The following is a 15,046-nucleotide window of genomic DNA, read 5'->3' as shown; positions in this document are numbered from 1 at the left end:
CACTATAACATATGTAAATAAATAAATAAATCAGAAAGCTCAGTATAAACTGTATTTTATAAACAATAAAGGTCACACCCACAGGTACAGAAGCTGACACACATACACTGCACACACTTTTTCCTACTCACCTTGAGATCTCTGTGAACAATATGCTTTTGATGGCAATACTGCACTGCAGATACTATCTGGATAGAAAACAAGCCAAATTATGTAAGTGACATCTCAAAGAAGCAGGAGCTTTAATTAAAGATTTCAACATTTATTACTGAAGTTGACATGAAATTATCCAGTCAGAGCTACATAACCAACTCCTACAGTGACCAGTATATTTGGGAAAAAGCTGCTGAATAACTTCAATGTTATTTGATCTATTTGCTTTCTCCTATACTTGAACCAGGATTTTGTTTTTCCTGTGGGGCTAATTATAGACCAGTAGAAGCAATGACTTTCAGAAAGGTTACTGAAGTATTTCCATTCCAATACTGTATACAGCTATAAAAGCTTTCCCCCTAGACTGAGGTTTTCCAGGCCCTCTCCAAATGTGGTTTTTTATGCCATGCCAGAGAGAAAAGGATAAGAAATGGGCTTTGATTACTTGAGAAACTACTGGGAAACAGCCTGTTTGTCAAAATTTATGCAATGAGAAGCAACTAGGCATCTGACAGAGATCTGCTGTCTAAGTGCATATGGTGAAGTGTATACCACAGAAAGCTCAATGGAAAAACTCTCTTGTGTCTCTCAAGTGTAATGGAATAATTTCTTCCATGATAATTTCCAAATATCATAAAGATTTTCCTGCTTTATATAGCAAACCATATAAGCTATTTACACAGTGCAGTGTCATAGTACATTGCTTTTCAGAGTCATAAGCATTGCTGCAGAAATTCACATGTATGGAAAAGCTGGATAAAGTATTATTCTTACATGACCACAAATGCAGTCAAATGCATTTTGTCATGCATGCATGGTCAGAATTGAGGCAGATGTTATGACTTGTTAAAATAAGTGGAACTGCACATAAAAATAGTAAATACATTTAAATAAATATATTTTCAGTCTTCATTCAAGAGTAAGAAGACTTCCCCAGCAGAAAGATGAGGTAGCATTACTGTTACAAGAAAATAACTCCTGATCTGATCACCAGTTTAGTGTAAGGATCCCTTGTACTGGTGAAGGAGCAAAGGTTCTCTCCCTCAGCATTTAGAGCACATGAAAGTTGTTGGTAGGTTCTTGGTAGGTCAAATAATTGATGCACCAGTAAGTTTTGTATTTGAAACTTAAGCACCAAAGTGATCTTTGTGCCCTGTAATATTGAATCACTCCCATGCAAAATGTCACCTTAGACACCAAGCAGACGGTGAAAAGCTGAAGTACTATTTCCATTCCCCACACCTTCATTCTGGTTTGGCTTTTTCCTTTATATGCTGGTTCCCTCTTTCAGACTCCAAGTTCAGCTTTTTCCAGTTACTGAAACTGCCAAAGTGCTCCCATGCCACCACTTGTCTCCTCCTTTTGGTTTCCCTTCCTTTCCTCTCTGCTACCATTACCTCAGCCCCAGTCACAAGCTCGCTCTGCAGGGGCTTCCAGTGCTGCCAGCATGACAAACACCTCAGGCTTTATTCAGGATTGCAGAGACACAGCACTACCACCACTCACTCACTCCTGAGCTGCTTTATTGTGCCTGCCTAAGAGCAGAAGGCTGAGCAGATGATCAATCAGCAGCTTCCTTTGGAGATGCTTTTGAACTCCTCTGCACTGCAACAGGATGGCACAGAGACTGCAGAAGTGAGTCCAATCCATGTGAAGTGAAATAATCAAATGTGTAGGACATTAATAATTGAAGAATATAACTGAATGAAAAATAGCACAAGGCATGGCTGCTTCAGACTGAAACCTTTGTCTTCCAGCTTCCATCACTGTTTCCATTGACAGCTCCCTCACTTCCTAACCTTCTTGTGTGAGGAATTTTCTGACACTTGGCAGGTGAAGAGAAGGGGAGAAAAAGCATCTGAGCTTTTTGCTAGAAGTAACAATTGGAACACTGAAAAACTTTTCTAAAGAGTGATTTCAAAAATCTGTATAAATACAGGTTTTGAAGAAGTTCTCTCTAGGCAAAAGAACCATTCTCTAAAAGGATTAAATGACAAAAGGATGAATGACCTCTCAAGGCCCCTTCCACACTGCTAAGAGCATTCTGTTGCTTTACTGGAACACACCAATAAGATGTATTTTGTGGATTTTATAATTTTCTAAGATCTGTCCTAACATCTATCAGCATTAAGAATTCTAAACTGTTTCAGCAGGGAAACAGTGAGAACACTGAAAAAGGCCAGATCTCATAGCTTGCAGAAAAGACAGGGAATTAACACACACAAATTTAACAAGACTTGCTGCTCTGCATCAGATTTTTTTGTGGAAAAGGGATGAAATTGAACCAGAACTGCCTGGAAGAAGAATAAGGTGACATTAAGAATGCAAAACATTCTCAATTTGAATTTCTCACACATGGCTACACAAAAGGAGTTTGAAATTGAGAACTGTATAGCATAGTTGTATTCTTAGACTTTGTACCTTCTCCTGTGTTCCTTGTCAAGTGCAACTGAAATAATATTATTAGTCTTTTATATTCTCTTTTCCTGCTAAAAACCTTACATATGTTTAACAAAATGGACTAAAAACCATTTTTTTAAACAAGCAAAGAAACAACCATTTTCTTAAACAAGCAAAGAAGGGAGAATTACTGAATCCTGCTCTTTGCCTGCTAGAGAGGAAGTGTCTCCTCAGACAAAACACAAGTGTTTGATCCAGAAATCACATCTACTGGAAGAAGAAACATGATCTGAAAACAAGATATAATACAATCTATTGTAAGAACTAATCTCAATACCATGGCACAACTGTTTCTTCGGTTTAGAAAGAGCTGCTGTCTGCTAAAACAGTTAAGAAATTAAAAAAAAAAAAAAGACTATTATGTCACAAGTCTCTATCTAACAGAGAACAGCTGCACTGCATCAGATAAAAGGTCTGCAGAGTGCATTCTTCCTCCAACAATGACCAAAAGTGATACAAAGCTATTCCAGGACTACAGTAAGGTGAAATGAATAGTTTCATGACCTGTGAACCCAGCAAGATCTAATTTCCTTGTTTCCTTTGACACTGTCCCTCAGGCTGAGCTTTAGCATCTAATAAAATGCCAAGCTCTGATCAAAGTTACCTGACTTTCATCCAGCATGAATGCTTTTCTCTCTGGCTTAGCCCAATCAGCTTGTGCTACAGTTTCTCTCCTCTGCTTATTTCCAGGCTTCTCTCTTTTTTCCCCAGGAACTGAGGCTTTTGAAGCTTTCAAGAACCTCCCTTCTTTGAGATCAAGGTCCTCTAAAACTGGTTGAGCTCAGCAGCCAGGAAATCAGCTGTTGGGGGAGGACAGAGCACAGCTGTCTGCACCAGGAGACTTACATGAATAAACTGAAAAGTGTATTCCAGTGCATACAAGTGAGGCCGTCTATGTATCTTTATAAACAGCATTTATTCTACTGAAATACAAAAAAAAACCCCAACAAACCAACTCAAAAAATCAGGCTGAGAGTACATAAACCCAATTCTTGATAGGTCAAACACTCAGCTCAGCAGGTAACTCCCTTGTAAATTCTTTTCCTCCACATTTCTTTTTAAAAATGAAGCTACATATATCCTGTACTACCCACATTATCCCATAAAATTAAGCACTAAGTGTACCTGTAAAACATGTTTGACCTGTTTCTGTATGTTTTTACTTAAAGGGGAGTAAAATTGTTAGGAAAAAAAGGTATTTATTGAAGAAACATGTAATTTTAATGTAATTACTGCAAGATCTTTTTCCACGTAGTTCCTGATGAAAGAAATTGAGGACTGAGAGCAAAGAGTCTATCAGCAGAAGTTTCCAATATTCACATGTGAGAGAGAACAGTCAATCCTCTCAAGTTACTCTGAAGCTCTTCAAGTGACATTACAAAGGCAACAGGCAGGGATTTAGAAGAGAGGGCTGAAGTGGGAATGGCTGTTTCACATCCCACCACTCCTACTGCCAACACAGCACAGAAGCACAAACCAGAAACCTTCAATCACAGAGAAAAACTCTCTACCTACCAAATATAAAAGTGAAGGCAGCAGCTTTAAAAAGACACCTAAGAGTGTTGAAGAGTGAGAAAAGTTTTCCTTACTGTCAAGCTGGATAACTCCAGTAATCACAAATGAAGAAGATGAAGATGGGGAGATGAAGTTTACAGCTGCTTTTGGGTTGTTTTGTTTGTTTGGTGGTGGTGGTTTTGGTGTGGTTTTTTTCCCCCAGAAGATTAAAAAGGGTAAATACAAGATTTAATAGGATGAGAGAAAACAAAGCAAAATCATTAATTTGGTTCCTGGATGTCTCATATCTTACATCAAATTTCTATTATGCATGGCAATACTTAAGAAGTGAAACCATCAGAGCCTCCCCTTCCAAAAGGGCAACATCACTGCCCTGATCCAGCAGTTCCAAACCCCTACACACCATTCAAAAAACCACTCTTGTCCCTACTCATTATTTTCAAGTGTCATTAAGCTGGAGCATAATCTTGACATTTATTATTTGTCACAACATTACTGAGGCTATCCAAGTGACCAAAGGGAATAGGCATTTACAAATTTCAGCACAGGAGCAGAAAAAAGGGTGTAAGACTGGTCAGATCTGAAACTCCAGATGCTACAAGAGCAGACATTTGGATTTGAATTAGTTATGTAAAAATATCTGGTTTTGTTCAGTACAGCTTGACTGTAGAATGGAAATGCTTTTTGCAGATCAATGAAATTCCAACACCTTGGCAGGGCTAGCTTATCCATCATAAAGAAAGCTAAACTAACAAGTCTAGACATTACTTTTCTGTCATTTTTTAGAACAACTATTAAACAGTATCTTCTCATGTAAGCAGATGAATGTGAATGGATCCCTACTACATGCACTGTCTGTAGTTTGAAACTGGCCTGTTAGTAGCCTGCTACATTTGAACAACTTCCAAAATGTTACAGACCTGCTGAGCTAAGGACATATGAAATCAGCCCAGAGGAAATGCATTTTGGAATGGAATACACTTCCAAACCAAGCAGTCTCTGTGTTCTGGCACTCCTGGACACCCTGGCACTCAGCACTAAGGAAACAGCACCACTGAACAGACTCTGACTCCTTCAAAGTACTGCTGTGACATAAGATTTTTCTAACTCAGAGCTACAAGCCCACAACATGCTGAACACTGCTGTAAGTCAAATGCAAAGGACAGCTGTTTTACTCATTTCACCATTAAAAACAGGGGTGAGGGGAAAGCTGACATATAGGAATGTTACACATACCTGTCTAAATTTAGCTCTAGCCTCCTTTTCCTTCATTCTTCCATGTGCAACCAGATAGTCAAACACCTCCCCTACAATTCAATAACAAGATACATTAATGCCAATTTCAGAATGTAGAGATTCTTCTCCAGCAGTTGCCCACAGCAGCTTCACTGGAATTACTGTACTTCAAGTTTATGATTACAGGACAGCTCAAGAGAACAAGGCACAACTGCTGTGCAATTTACTACACCATCATCTCTTTTACAAGAAAATAATGAGTGACTGGATATACACAAAGGAAACCATTTCCTTCCAATTACTTAGGATAGAAACTGAGCAGCATACTTCTGTTTTGTAAACAAAGATGACATCTACCCCTTCACAGACTTTCTCACCAGAGTTTCTTTTGCTTCAGAAAGCAAAAGTTTCATATATGAGAACAATTAATGATATTTGTAAATGTAAATGTAAAAAATACCAACGCTAGAATTTTAATTTGTTCATGTGTATAAAATGGTTCTAAACAAAATCAAAACCTTAGCTTTAACCTAGGCTTGGAAGAGGTACCCACAAGGAGGGTCAAGAATGAGCACAGCAGGACACACTGATAAATCCCTCACACAACCATCACACCTGTAAAACACACAGAACAAGGCCACTGTTGTACAGCTGTGGATGACCAAAGATTACTAAAGATCTACTGTGTTTCAGCTTTTCCCCTCTTTAATCAATGCAGTCATTTTAGAGCACATCAATACAGACTACAATGTCTGAGCTTTAGGTGCAGGCCACTGGCCCATGAAACACTGACATGCTTGTGAAAGTATGGGAGATTTTCTCTACTAAAAACCAACAGTCATGTACGTAAGAACTACAAACACAGAATAATAGCACAGTTTTTGAAAATCCTCACTAGTATGCAAAAACCATAAAATCAGAAGTGGTTCAAATATTTAAACATTCCCTACTGAGCAAGGAAACATGGTTTTGTAGACAGCCACCTCACAAGGGAAGAGCTGAGTAATATATTTATTTTTTTAAAAGACACAACTCCACCAGATTGCAATAAAAAAAAGGAGTCACACTGCAGGAAAAGCAACCACTGAGCCATCTGAGGGAATGTCAGGACATCCCATAAAATAGTCTTCCCTCTGCAGTGCATTCTGTAATCCTCAACTCAGGTAACTCTCCCAGCTGTATTTCACAGCTGTTTCTTAAAAAACCTTGAAGCAGCAAACCTGAACACTTCTTCATAAATCAGGGAAAAAGACACCAGGGAAAGAATTATCCCCAATTTATGTGAAGTGTTGCAGCTGCAGCAATAATGTCTTTCATCCTGCAGCCAGAGTTCATGTGCAACATGATGACCTCTACCTTGACAAAGAGCAAACAGGGAAGCTGATGCCTGCCACTGTGCTTGCCAGCCACTCCTGTCTTGCACTGCATGGCACATCAACAGGTACAGCTCTTGGCCTTTTAGACCAGTACAGTACTTACCTCTCCCTGATCATCCCAGGAAAGGTCCTCACTCCTTCAGAGAACCACTGGCCTTTCTACCTCCTAGAAGCCAATCACTAGATGGCAATAAGACTTCACTTTTAAGTCTAGTACCATCAAACAACACAGAGATGTCTCCCCAAACACCTGTACTAGTCAATATTTTAATGGGATAATGCCCACTCTGTTCCTGTTTAAGCAAACCTTGGCTGAGCATTTAGGAAGCTGCTGGAAGAAAAGACAGGTGGGTAGAGAATCTTGCTTTAGTTGTAGCAATTCATTCAACTTCACATAATCTAATGTAACAGTCTGAATTCAACACTGATTTTCTCTGAAAAAAGTCTATCTCCTTCCTGCCCCTAAAGAAAAGCCCCAACTGTTTGAGATTCCCACATGCTGGTGCTCCAGGGTCACACTGACAAGCTGAGTGATATTAAGTTCTAGCCAGCAAGGAGTAACTTAAGCCTGAATACCTTAATTCTGGCTCTGGTGAAAATATCTGACACTGCACAAAGTGCATTTTTCCATCCCCTGTAGAATCAGGAAGAGCATTTAAGCTCCTTCTAAAATGGCATAAGGCTAAGCCTAACAATTCATGACAGTAGAAGGCCTGTGATTAAGATATGTAAGATGTCATCAACATCTAAAAACAGAAGTTGCAGCGCTCATGCTTTTGAAAGCAACAATTAAACAAACACAGAAATGTTTCATCTGAATATGATTTTACCAAATATCTTATACAAAATAGGACACCAGAGGTAGAGAACTGAATACAGTAAATTGAGAACATTGGTATTTGTTATGGGCAGGAACAATCAGTGGCTGAGAAAAGATTCCCAGTTAATTTGAGTTGTGAAAAAAAAGCAAATGTTACTAAGTTGTAGTAAATTTAGAAGCTGGTTTTACAAGTTACATGAATTATTTATGTTGACCAAACAAGTCCCAGTGAATATTAAACATTTTGCTTAATATTTTACACTACCTTGACATAAATATTTGCTGAAAAAGAAAGCAAAACTTTCAAGCAAACAAGTGCTTTCTCTCACTTGGCAATCTGCAGTGTGTCACTGCAGCAAAGAGGTACTTACCCCCACTTGCATATTCCATTATTAAATAGAGAGTTTTTTCAGTTTCAATGACTTCAAATAGCTTCACTAGAAAAGAAAGACATTTAGTCATCAGTTAACTAGCTGCAGAAGCATTATGTTAACACCCCACAGAATTCTGTGAGAGAAAAATGCCCAAACTGTTTGCCTGCCACTTGACAATATCAGACTATTTACTCTAAAGAAGCTTTCTGTCCAATGCTCCTAAGTAGAAAATACTATAACACATTTGGTCAACTCATACAGAACAACATATTCTCAAGAACCAATACTTTGCTTCTTTTACATGGGAACATAACTAAACTAAGCAGAACATGCACAGATTTGAGCATCAGCAATAGCCACACATGTGCACTGAACTGACACATGTGGTGACAAATCAGTTACCAGCCTGCTGACAGTCCCATAGGAGTACCACATCATTTAAATGTACAAACTTGAAAAAATTCTTGACCACTTCTTGGTTTTGGTGTATGTGTTAATTTATAATGAGAACCTGAGTTCAGTCAAAAATCAATACTATATTCAAAAGGAGAAAATTTATCAGTTAGCTATGCAAATAACAGTTCTGTGCAATGGGATCACAATGTTTATTTTATTTTTTTAAACACACAGTTCTGAAATACCAGTTATTACTGCTATCTTAGAGTAAATTCATACTCCAGTGCAAAATAATCTTTTAAACTCATGCCACAGCAATCTTAACAGTGAAAAAGCTAAAATTTCTCCAGAGATGGAAATAATGTGAAAGAAACAAGATACCTATATTTGGATGATTTAAGATCTTCATTATTCTTACTTCTCTAAAGAGCTGAAATAAACATAAAACGTAAAATAAGTTAATGAAATCACTAACAAACAGCCATTCTCCTTAAAGACTGAAGACTTAGATATAGTCATTTAAACAGAAAGAGCAAACATTATTAAACATTATCAACGTAGTTCATGAAATGAGCACTTTTTGAAAGGAAGAGTTAAATGCCTGCTTACCACCCCTCCCAAGCAAATCAACACTCAAAAACCTGCAAAGACCCAGGAAGAACTCTAGACAGCTCAGGAAAGAAGTGACCTTAGCCCTGTGGTTCGCAGACTTTTGGGGTCAGAAGAGCACTGTGAGCCCATGCAGCTTCCTGCTGACCAGCACATCTCACACATCTTTCACTCCCTTCACAAAAAGTACAGCTCCAAATTGTTGTGAATCCCCACCAGAACACCTTCAGAAGACCACTGCAGTATGAATTCAGCATTCTTCAGAACTTTGTTAAAGCCCAAGAACTACTGTGCTACAACAGCAGCTCACAGGTGAAAAATCAGCTGTTTATATTGTGCAAAAACCATGTTATCCACCTACACCAGCAAGGAGCAAGTTCTAAGGAGAGAAGGGAAGACAAGGCCACCCCTGAGCCCTTCAGAAGCATTGTTGCAAGGCAACTGAGGCACAGCTCCCCTGACTCACCCCCAGGCACTGCCTGGTCAGTGCAGCACCCTGAATGGACTGGCCAAAATTAACAGGGCAGAACACAAATGGTGCTTTCCTCACCCCATCTGCTGCTTCCCTTCCTGCAAGCACTGCTGTTAACCCTGACTGACACACAAGGTACAGGAATTATTTAACAAAAATATCTCACAAAACACACAACTTTCCCATCTAAAATCACTCCATCTCTAGCTCACCCCAGCAGGATGGTGGTGAGGGACAACTGCCCATTTCAAGCTGCAGGATGACATTATATCCCCTGCCCTAAATCCAGAGATTGTAAGGATATTGTCATGTTTCATGTCCTGTGTGTCCCTCCCCCACTGCCAATACTTGTGTGAAGAGGGCTGTAATTGAGTAACTATTTCTGAAGATTTCAACTTTGCCTGTCACACAGAGCAAACTCTGTCCTTCTGCAACTTAATGAAAATATGGAGTGACATTTAACAAACTAGAAATGAAAGCAAAGTCATGACTGAACAGTTGTAAATTATTTTCACCTCTCTTCTGCAAAAGACTATTGTAAGATAACACAAATTCATAACCATAATACTAAAAATGCCACAGGTGGTGTTTCTGCACTATAAAACATTGCTTTGAACAAAGCTGGTAAATAGCAGATTAATGAAAAGCAGTTCCAAGATAAAATATTATTACAAAAAAAAACCCTTGAAGCATAAATACTCTTGTATTCAGAAAAGCAAAGAATTCTCTTTTTATGCACAACACTACATGGCAGACAGGTGTGTAGCTGTTCTCCCTCTGCAGCTCAGCCAAACATGCCAGCCCAAGACTCCAGAGGGCTGATGTTCTTCAGTGTCAATTATTCTCTAACAGCATGCTTCAAAAAGTGGGAGTAATCAAGAGGTTTTATTAGATACCTAACACAAATTTCTACTGGAATATCAGTAACTTAACATCATACCGAACTTTGTGTAGAGAGACTGAAGCAGAATAGAATTCCACAGCTCCAAGCAAATGCAGACACAGGAAAAAACCCAAGAGTTTTGTAAATACAGGATAGGGATAACAGCATAGTTAATTACAGTAAGGAAAAAAAAAAAGTGGTGCTGGAAGATTTGGCTCAGGTCAGATGTCAGATAAAGTGAAGAAATTTGGTATGCCTACATATATTAGTAACAACTCAAAACCTGTAAGTGTATTTACTCAGTAATACCAAAGAAAAAGTGAAACTTTGTAATAAAAAAAAAGGATGAAACATTAGAAATAAACAGAAAACAACCAAATAGTCAACAAAACAAAATCCTTGTGGCCTTTGTGATTATTAATAAAAGAAAATGCAAGGGGTGGGTTTTCAATAAATCTATAGGACAAATTCACAATTTGGAGGGCAGCTGTTCAAACCATTCTCTGCTTTCTGATATTTCAGAATCACAGAATTTCTGCAAATGCCAGCATCTGGGGAGCAATCCTCACTGCACTGCCCTGGAGACCTCCCTGCTCCAGCACCAGCTGGGACTGGCACACGACCTGAACAGAGAAAAACCAAACAGTTTTCCAAATGCTTTTGATTATCTTGTTACCCAGGTCTGTGCCTGGGTAGATGACTTTGCTAGATGACAAGCTGCTCAAGTGAAATCACGATTGATTGATCAGGTAAATTATTGGCCATGCAAAACAGTTTCAAAACCTCTGTGCACACGTTTTCTTTATCCTCTAGAGAGGTAAAATTGCCTTCTTTTCTTTTTTAAACTATGTTATTTCTGGAGCTTTTTCATATGTAATCAGACAGGGTAGAATACATCAGACTCTCTCTTGATCATCAGGAATTTAAAAGCAGCTGAATCTATAGCTATTTTTTTCTTGCCTTTCATTCATTTCAGCTAAACTGGTGTATAATATATTCTGAATACTCCATTAATACTTTTAATCACAGCTTATATAACGGAAAGGCTCTTATCAGTTTTTACAATTTCAAAGAGAGTTGGATTAATTCACTCTCAATTGGTATCTGATATCTTCCACCCCCAATACCCAGATAAAGCCTACTGGGTCAGACCCTCACCAAAACACTGGTCCACAAAATGACTACTCTGCTTTACTAACCCAAATGAAGCATGTCAAAAGCAGCTTCTACTTCATGAGCCATTTGTTCAAGTGGGTGACTAGGAACAAGCTCTTTTAAAAAACAGACTATTTCTGCCTCAGAGGAAATTAAAAATAAAAATACTTGAGAATAGGATACAACCACCACCAAACTGTAAGTTTAGTTAGATAAATGCACTTTAGATCATGCACCCTTAGTCAGTTTATCTGTTATATGTCATATTTTGACAAAGATGGGGATATCTGGCAAAATAGATATATTTTCTATAAATTCCTGACATTGTAATATGTATTATAGTCTATTTCTGATAGAGGAATAAAATGTACACATCATACAACTTTCCCAAAGTATGCTGGATAAAGGTTTTACAGATTTTGTTATGTGCATCAGCTTCTGGGAGATGACCTAGTAACTATCATCACACAATAAAATTCATTGCAAACAGCCAGGTATGATAAAACCTCACACCTCTGAGGTTCCCTGCCCACAGGAACACAGAACAAGGTGTAATATCAGAAAATGTAACACGAAGGTTCTCAATACAGAAACTTATTTTCTTAGTATTAGGAAATTACTTGTCATAATGAAACTATAAAGGCACACAAACAACTGAAAACACTTCTCATCAGTTTAATTTCTAATGCTGAGATCCAAAACTACTCCCAGCTTGTTGAACAGCTCATTTTCCGTCAACAGGAGCTCTACAAACGTTTCCAGGCAAAGACAAACATCCTTAGTCTGCCAAACAAATGGCTTTCAGCTTTGTTGTGGTCTGGTCCTTTGAGTGCAAGCCATGTCAGATACAGGAAAAGAATGCCATTTAATTAATGCTGTGAGCTAAAAAACTGAATAAAAAAACCCCAACGAACCAGCAATGGGAGCTGGTTCTTTTAGGTTAACTCTCTTATAACACAGCAAAACACAGACTAGAAGTGCTCCCACAGTAGTTATCACAAGACTGTAACAAATTATTTTAAAAATACTGAAAAAGTTTTCTAAAAAGTGAGTCAGTGCCAGCTGCAGAGCACCAACCCCTCCTGGTCACCTTGTCCTTTAAAGGAGGAGGCTTTTTACAGGATGCTGTCCCAAGCCAGCTCAAGCCTGACCTGTGTATGAGGCTTCTCCTGGTAACTGCTCACTGAAATATGCCCTACATCTAATAAAGAACCTCAAGCAAAAAGCCTTCACACAATACAAGTTTGCCTCAAACTAAGCACAACTTGGAAACAGAAAGGGATACACATTACCAACAGAAGAGCCTGAGCATTTAAAATTCTCATACTTTTCTTGAAGTTCTTAAAACACTGATTGACCCATGGTCAGAAAGGACATGAACCATGTTAAAATTGATGTTTAAGAACACTTAAATGCTTTAACAATAAGTATTGCCCAAGTAAGTGGCAAAACATCTGCACATAATGAACAAAAATATTTGGCTGAGGAGCCAAGTTCTAAAACAGGAAAATGAGAAATGATTTAGTGCTATTACATGGGCTTACTAAAAAAAAAACCCGTTGCATATAATGGCATTGGCAAATCAAAGGAAAAAAAAACCCAAACTGTTTTATTTTTTGTCTAGGAGGAAGTGAACTCTGTAGCATCAGCACTTGTTTGCAGTGAGACCAAGATCCACTGGAATTGCACACACAAGTCCATTTGTGGAGAACAGTGATTATGACTAACACTGCCAGCATGGGAAAAAAACCTCTAAGAATTCCCTTTTCTTTCAAAGCAGGGAAGTACCAGTTACAGCTTCCTCTTCACTAAGCAAGAGCAGCAGAGCAGTAATTAGGTCCTAAAACAACAGTAAGGAGTAGCTGCATGTGGCTGCCACAGAACTTCCTCAGCAGCAGAGCAGAAACCCGACCCTTCAGAGCTGTGCTGCTGAGTGTCAGCACAGAGCTGTCAGGGAGGGCATACCAAGAATTACTGCTCCGGAAAGCAAAGCCTGTCCCTAACAAGGTTAACTTCTTCCTGGCAGCTGAAGTATCGATGTGCAAGACGGAACACAAAGAAACCAGAACTGGCGGCCTTTAATCACCATTTGTTTCCCCACCTAAGGATGACTCGGGCATGCAGCTACACCGCAGCTGAGACGCTGTACACACACCCTCTTCTGGGCACAGCCCTTCCCTCCCCACCATACCTCAAATATTTTATCTCTCTCTGCAGAAGTGCAAGATCAGAAGCACTTCCCTCTGAGCTTCCCCCGCATGCACAGGTCCTGTGTGCAGCTGGCTCCAAAGGCACCGAGGCTGCGGCGCTGCCGGCGGTGCTGGGGGAAGGGGCAAAGGCTTGCAACGTGAAAAGCCTTGGTCAGGCAAAGCTGGCAAGTTGGATGTTGGGCATTCACCCTGCTTCCTATGGCAAGCAGGAATTTAATTTTAATAAAGCTGCTTTCAGTTTTTGAATTAAAAACTGATACACCGTACTAAATTCTTTTTGTGCTCGTATAACAAATGAGCTCAGAGACGAGAGCACATTTGCAATTTCACTCCATAAATTTGATCTGATATCTGCCCTGCTATTTGGTACTATTCTTCCAGATTCCCAGGTAAGAAATCCAGTGGTACACAAGATCACACTACAAATCACACTTCATAATCTAATTTTATAAATTCTAAATAAAAATTAAATTACAACAGAGATGGAGCCGTGAGTGGACACTGAGCCAGCTGAAACCCAGTAATCAAAGGCCCATCATGCACACTTCCAGCTTGTAGCTTTTCCAACTGAACACTTGTGACTTGTAAAAGGTTTGTATTGTATCCCCATATGAGCTCAAACTGGCATTAGAGCCCAATCTCAAGTAACACCATCTGAAGGACTATGATTTTACATTTTGAACTGAAAACATGGCATCTTTACTTCTCTCTGACCATTCTTCCCATGCTCTGATATTTCCCATTTTTATCACACAGCTTTTGTTTCACTTTCAAGTGCTTCAAGCATTCAACCATTTTTATTTAGGCATTTCAAGTTGCAATCTGCCACAGAAATCAACTTTATCTGATCCACCATATTACCTAATTTGCACTTTATTTTCACCCTGCTTACCCAGAAACCACCAGTAACCTCAGGGACTAAACTGAGAAAAATTCTGAGAAAAATGGAACCAGATTATCAACTTTTACCCTGTCTACAGAGTCATACAAAGCTGCCACCTGCTCAGCTGATGGAGCCTTTCTTCTACAGGTTATTCTTTGCCTCTCAATGAAACCATAAAATGTAAGAACTTGTGTGTTTTTCCAATTTACTTTTGCACCATTAATCTTGATAAAAAGTCTAGTCAAGTGATCTTTTTAGTATTTGCATAAAATACAAATGTGTATATTCTACAGTTTACTCTAGTTATCCTCTTTCATTTTGTTTGCAGGTTAATTCTGCATATTCTCTTGCTCAAACAGAAATATTTCAAGGGGTTTTTTATCAAAGTACTCAAAAGTAAACAAAAAGCCTTTGACTGCAGAACTTAAAAGGACAGAGTTAGAGAAGTCCCAAGTAAAAGTAACGTTTAAATGTACTTCCTGCACGGATTCCCAAACAGACTGG

At 38.8% G+C, this 15,046-nt stretch overlaps 1 protein-coding gene across 12 annotated transcripts in view; it reads right to left on the bottom strand.

Annotated features, from left to right (window-relative positions):
* The window catches only part of MARK3 (microtubule affinity regulating kinase 3), a 62,377-nt gene that overhangs the window by 27,657 nt on the left and 19,674 nt on the right, over window positions 1-15,046 (bottom strand). For all 12 annotated transcript variants that reach the window (XM_036383710.2, XM_036383707.2, XM_036383711.2 and 9 more), the window contains 4 exons: window positions 8,712-8,760; window positions 7,932-7,997; window positions 5,365-5,435; window positions 132-188 (listed from right to left, as the gene is read on the bottom strand). In XM_036383710.2, coding sequence (XP_036239603.1) covers window positions 132-188; window positions 5,365-5,435; window positions 7,932-7,997; window positions 8,712-8,760 — 243 coding nt within the window. The remainder of the gene's footprint in view (window positions 1-131; window positions 189-5,364; window positions 5,436-7,931; window positions 7,998-8,711; window positions 8,761-15,046) is intronic.

The sequence above is a fragment of the Molothrus ater genome, chromosome 6 (assembly GCF_012460135.2).
Source record: "Molothrus ater isolate BHLD 08-10-18 breed brown headed cowbird chromosome 6, BPBGC_Mater_1.1, whole genome shotgun sequence".
Lineage (NCBI taxonomy): Eukaryota > Metazoa > Chordata > Aves > Passeriformes > Icteridae > Molothrus > Molothrus ater.
This window is presented reverse-complemented; position numbering and strand designations above follow the sequence as displayed.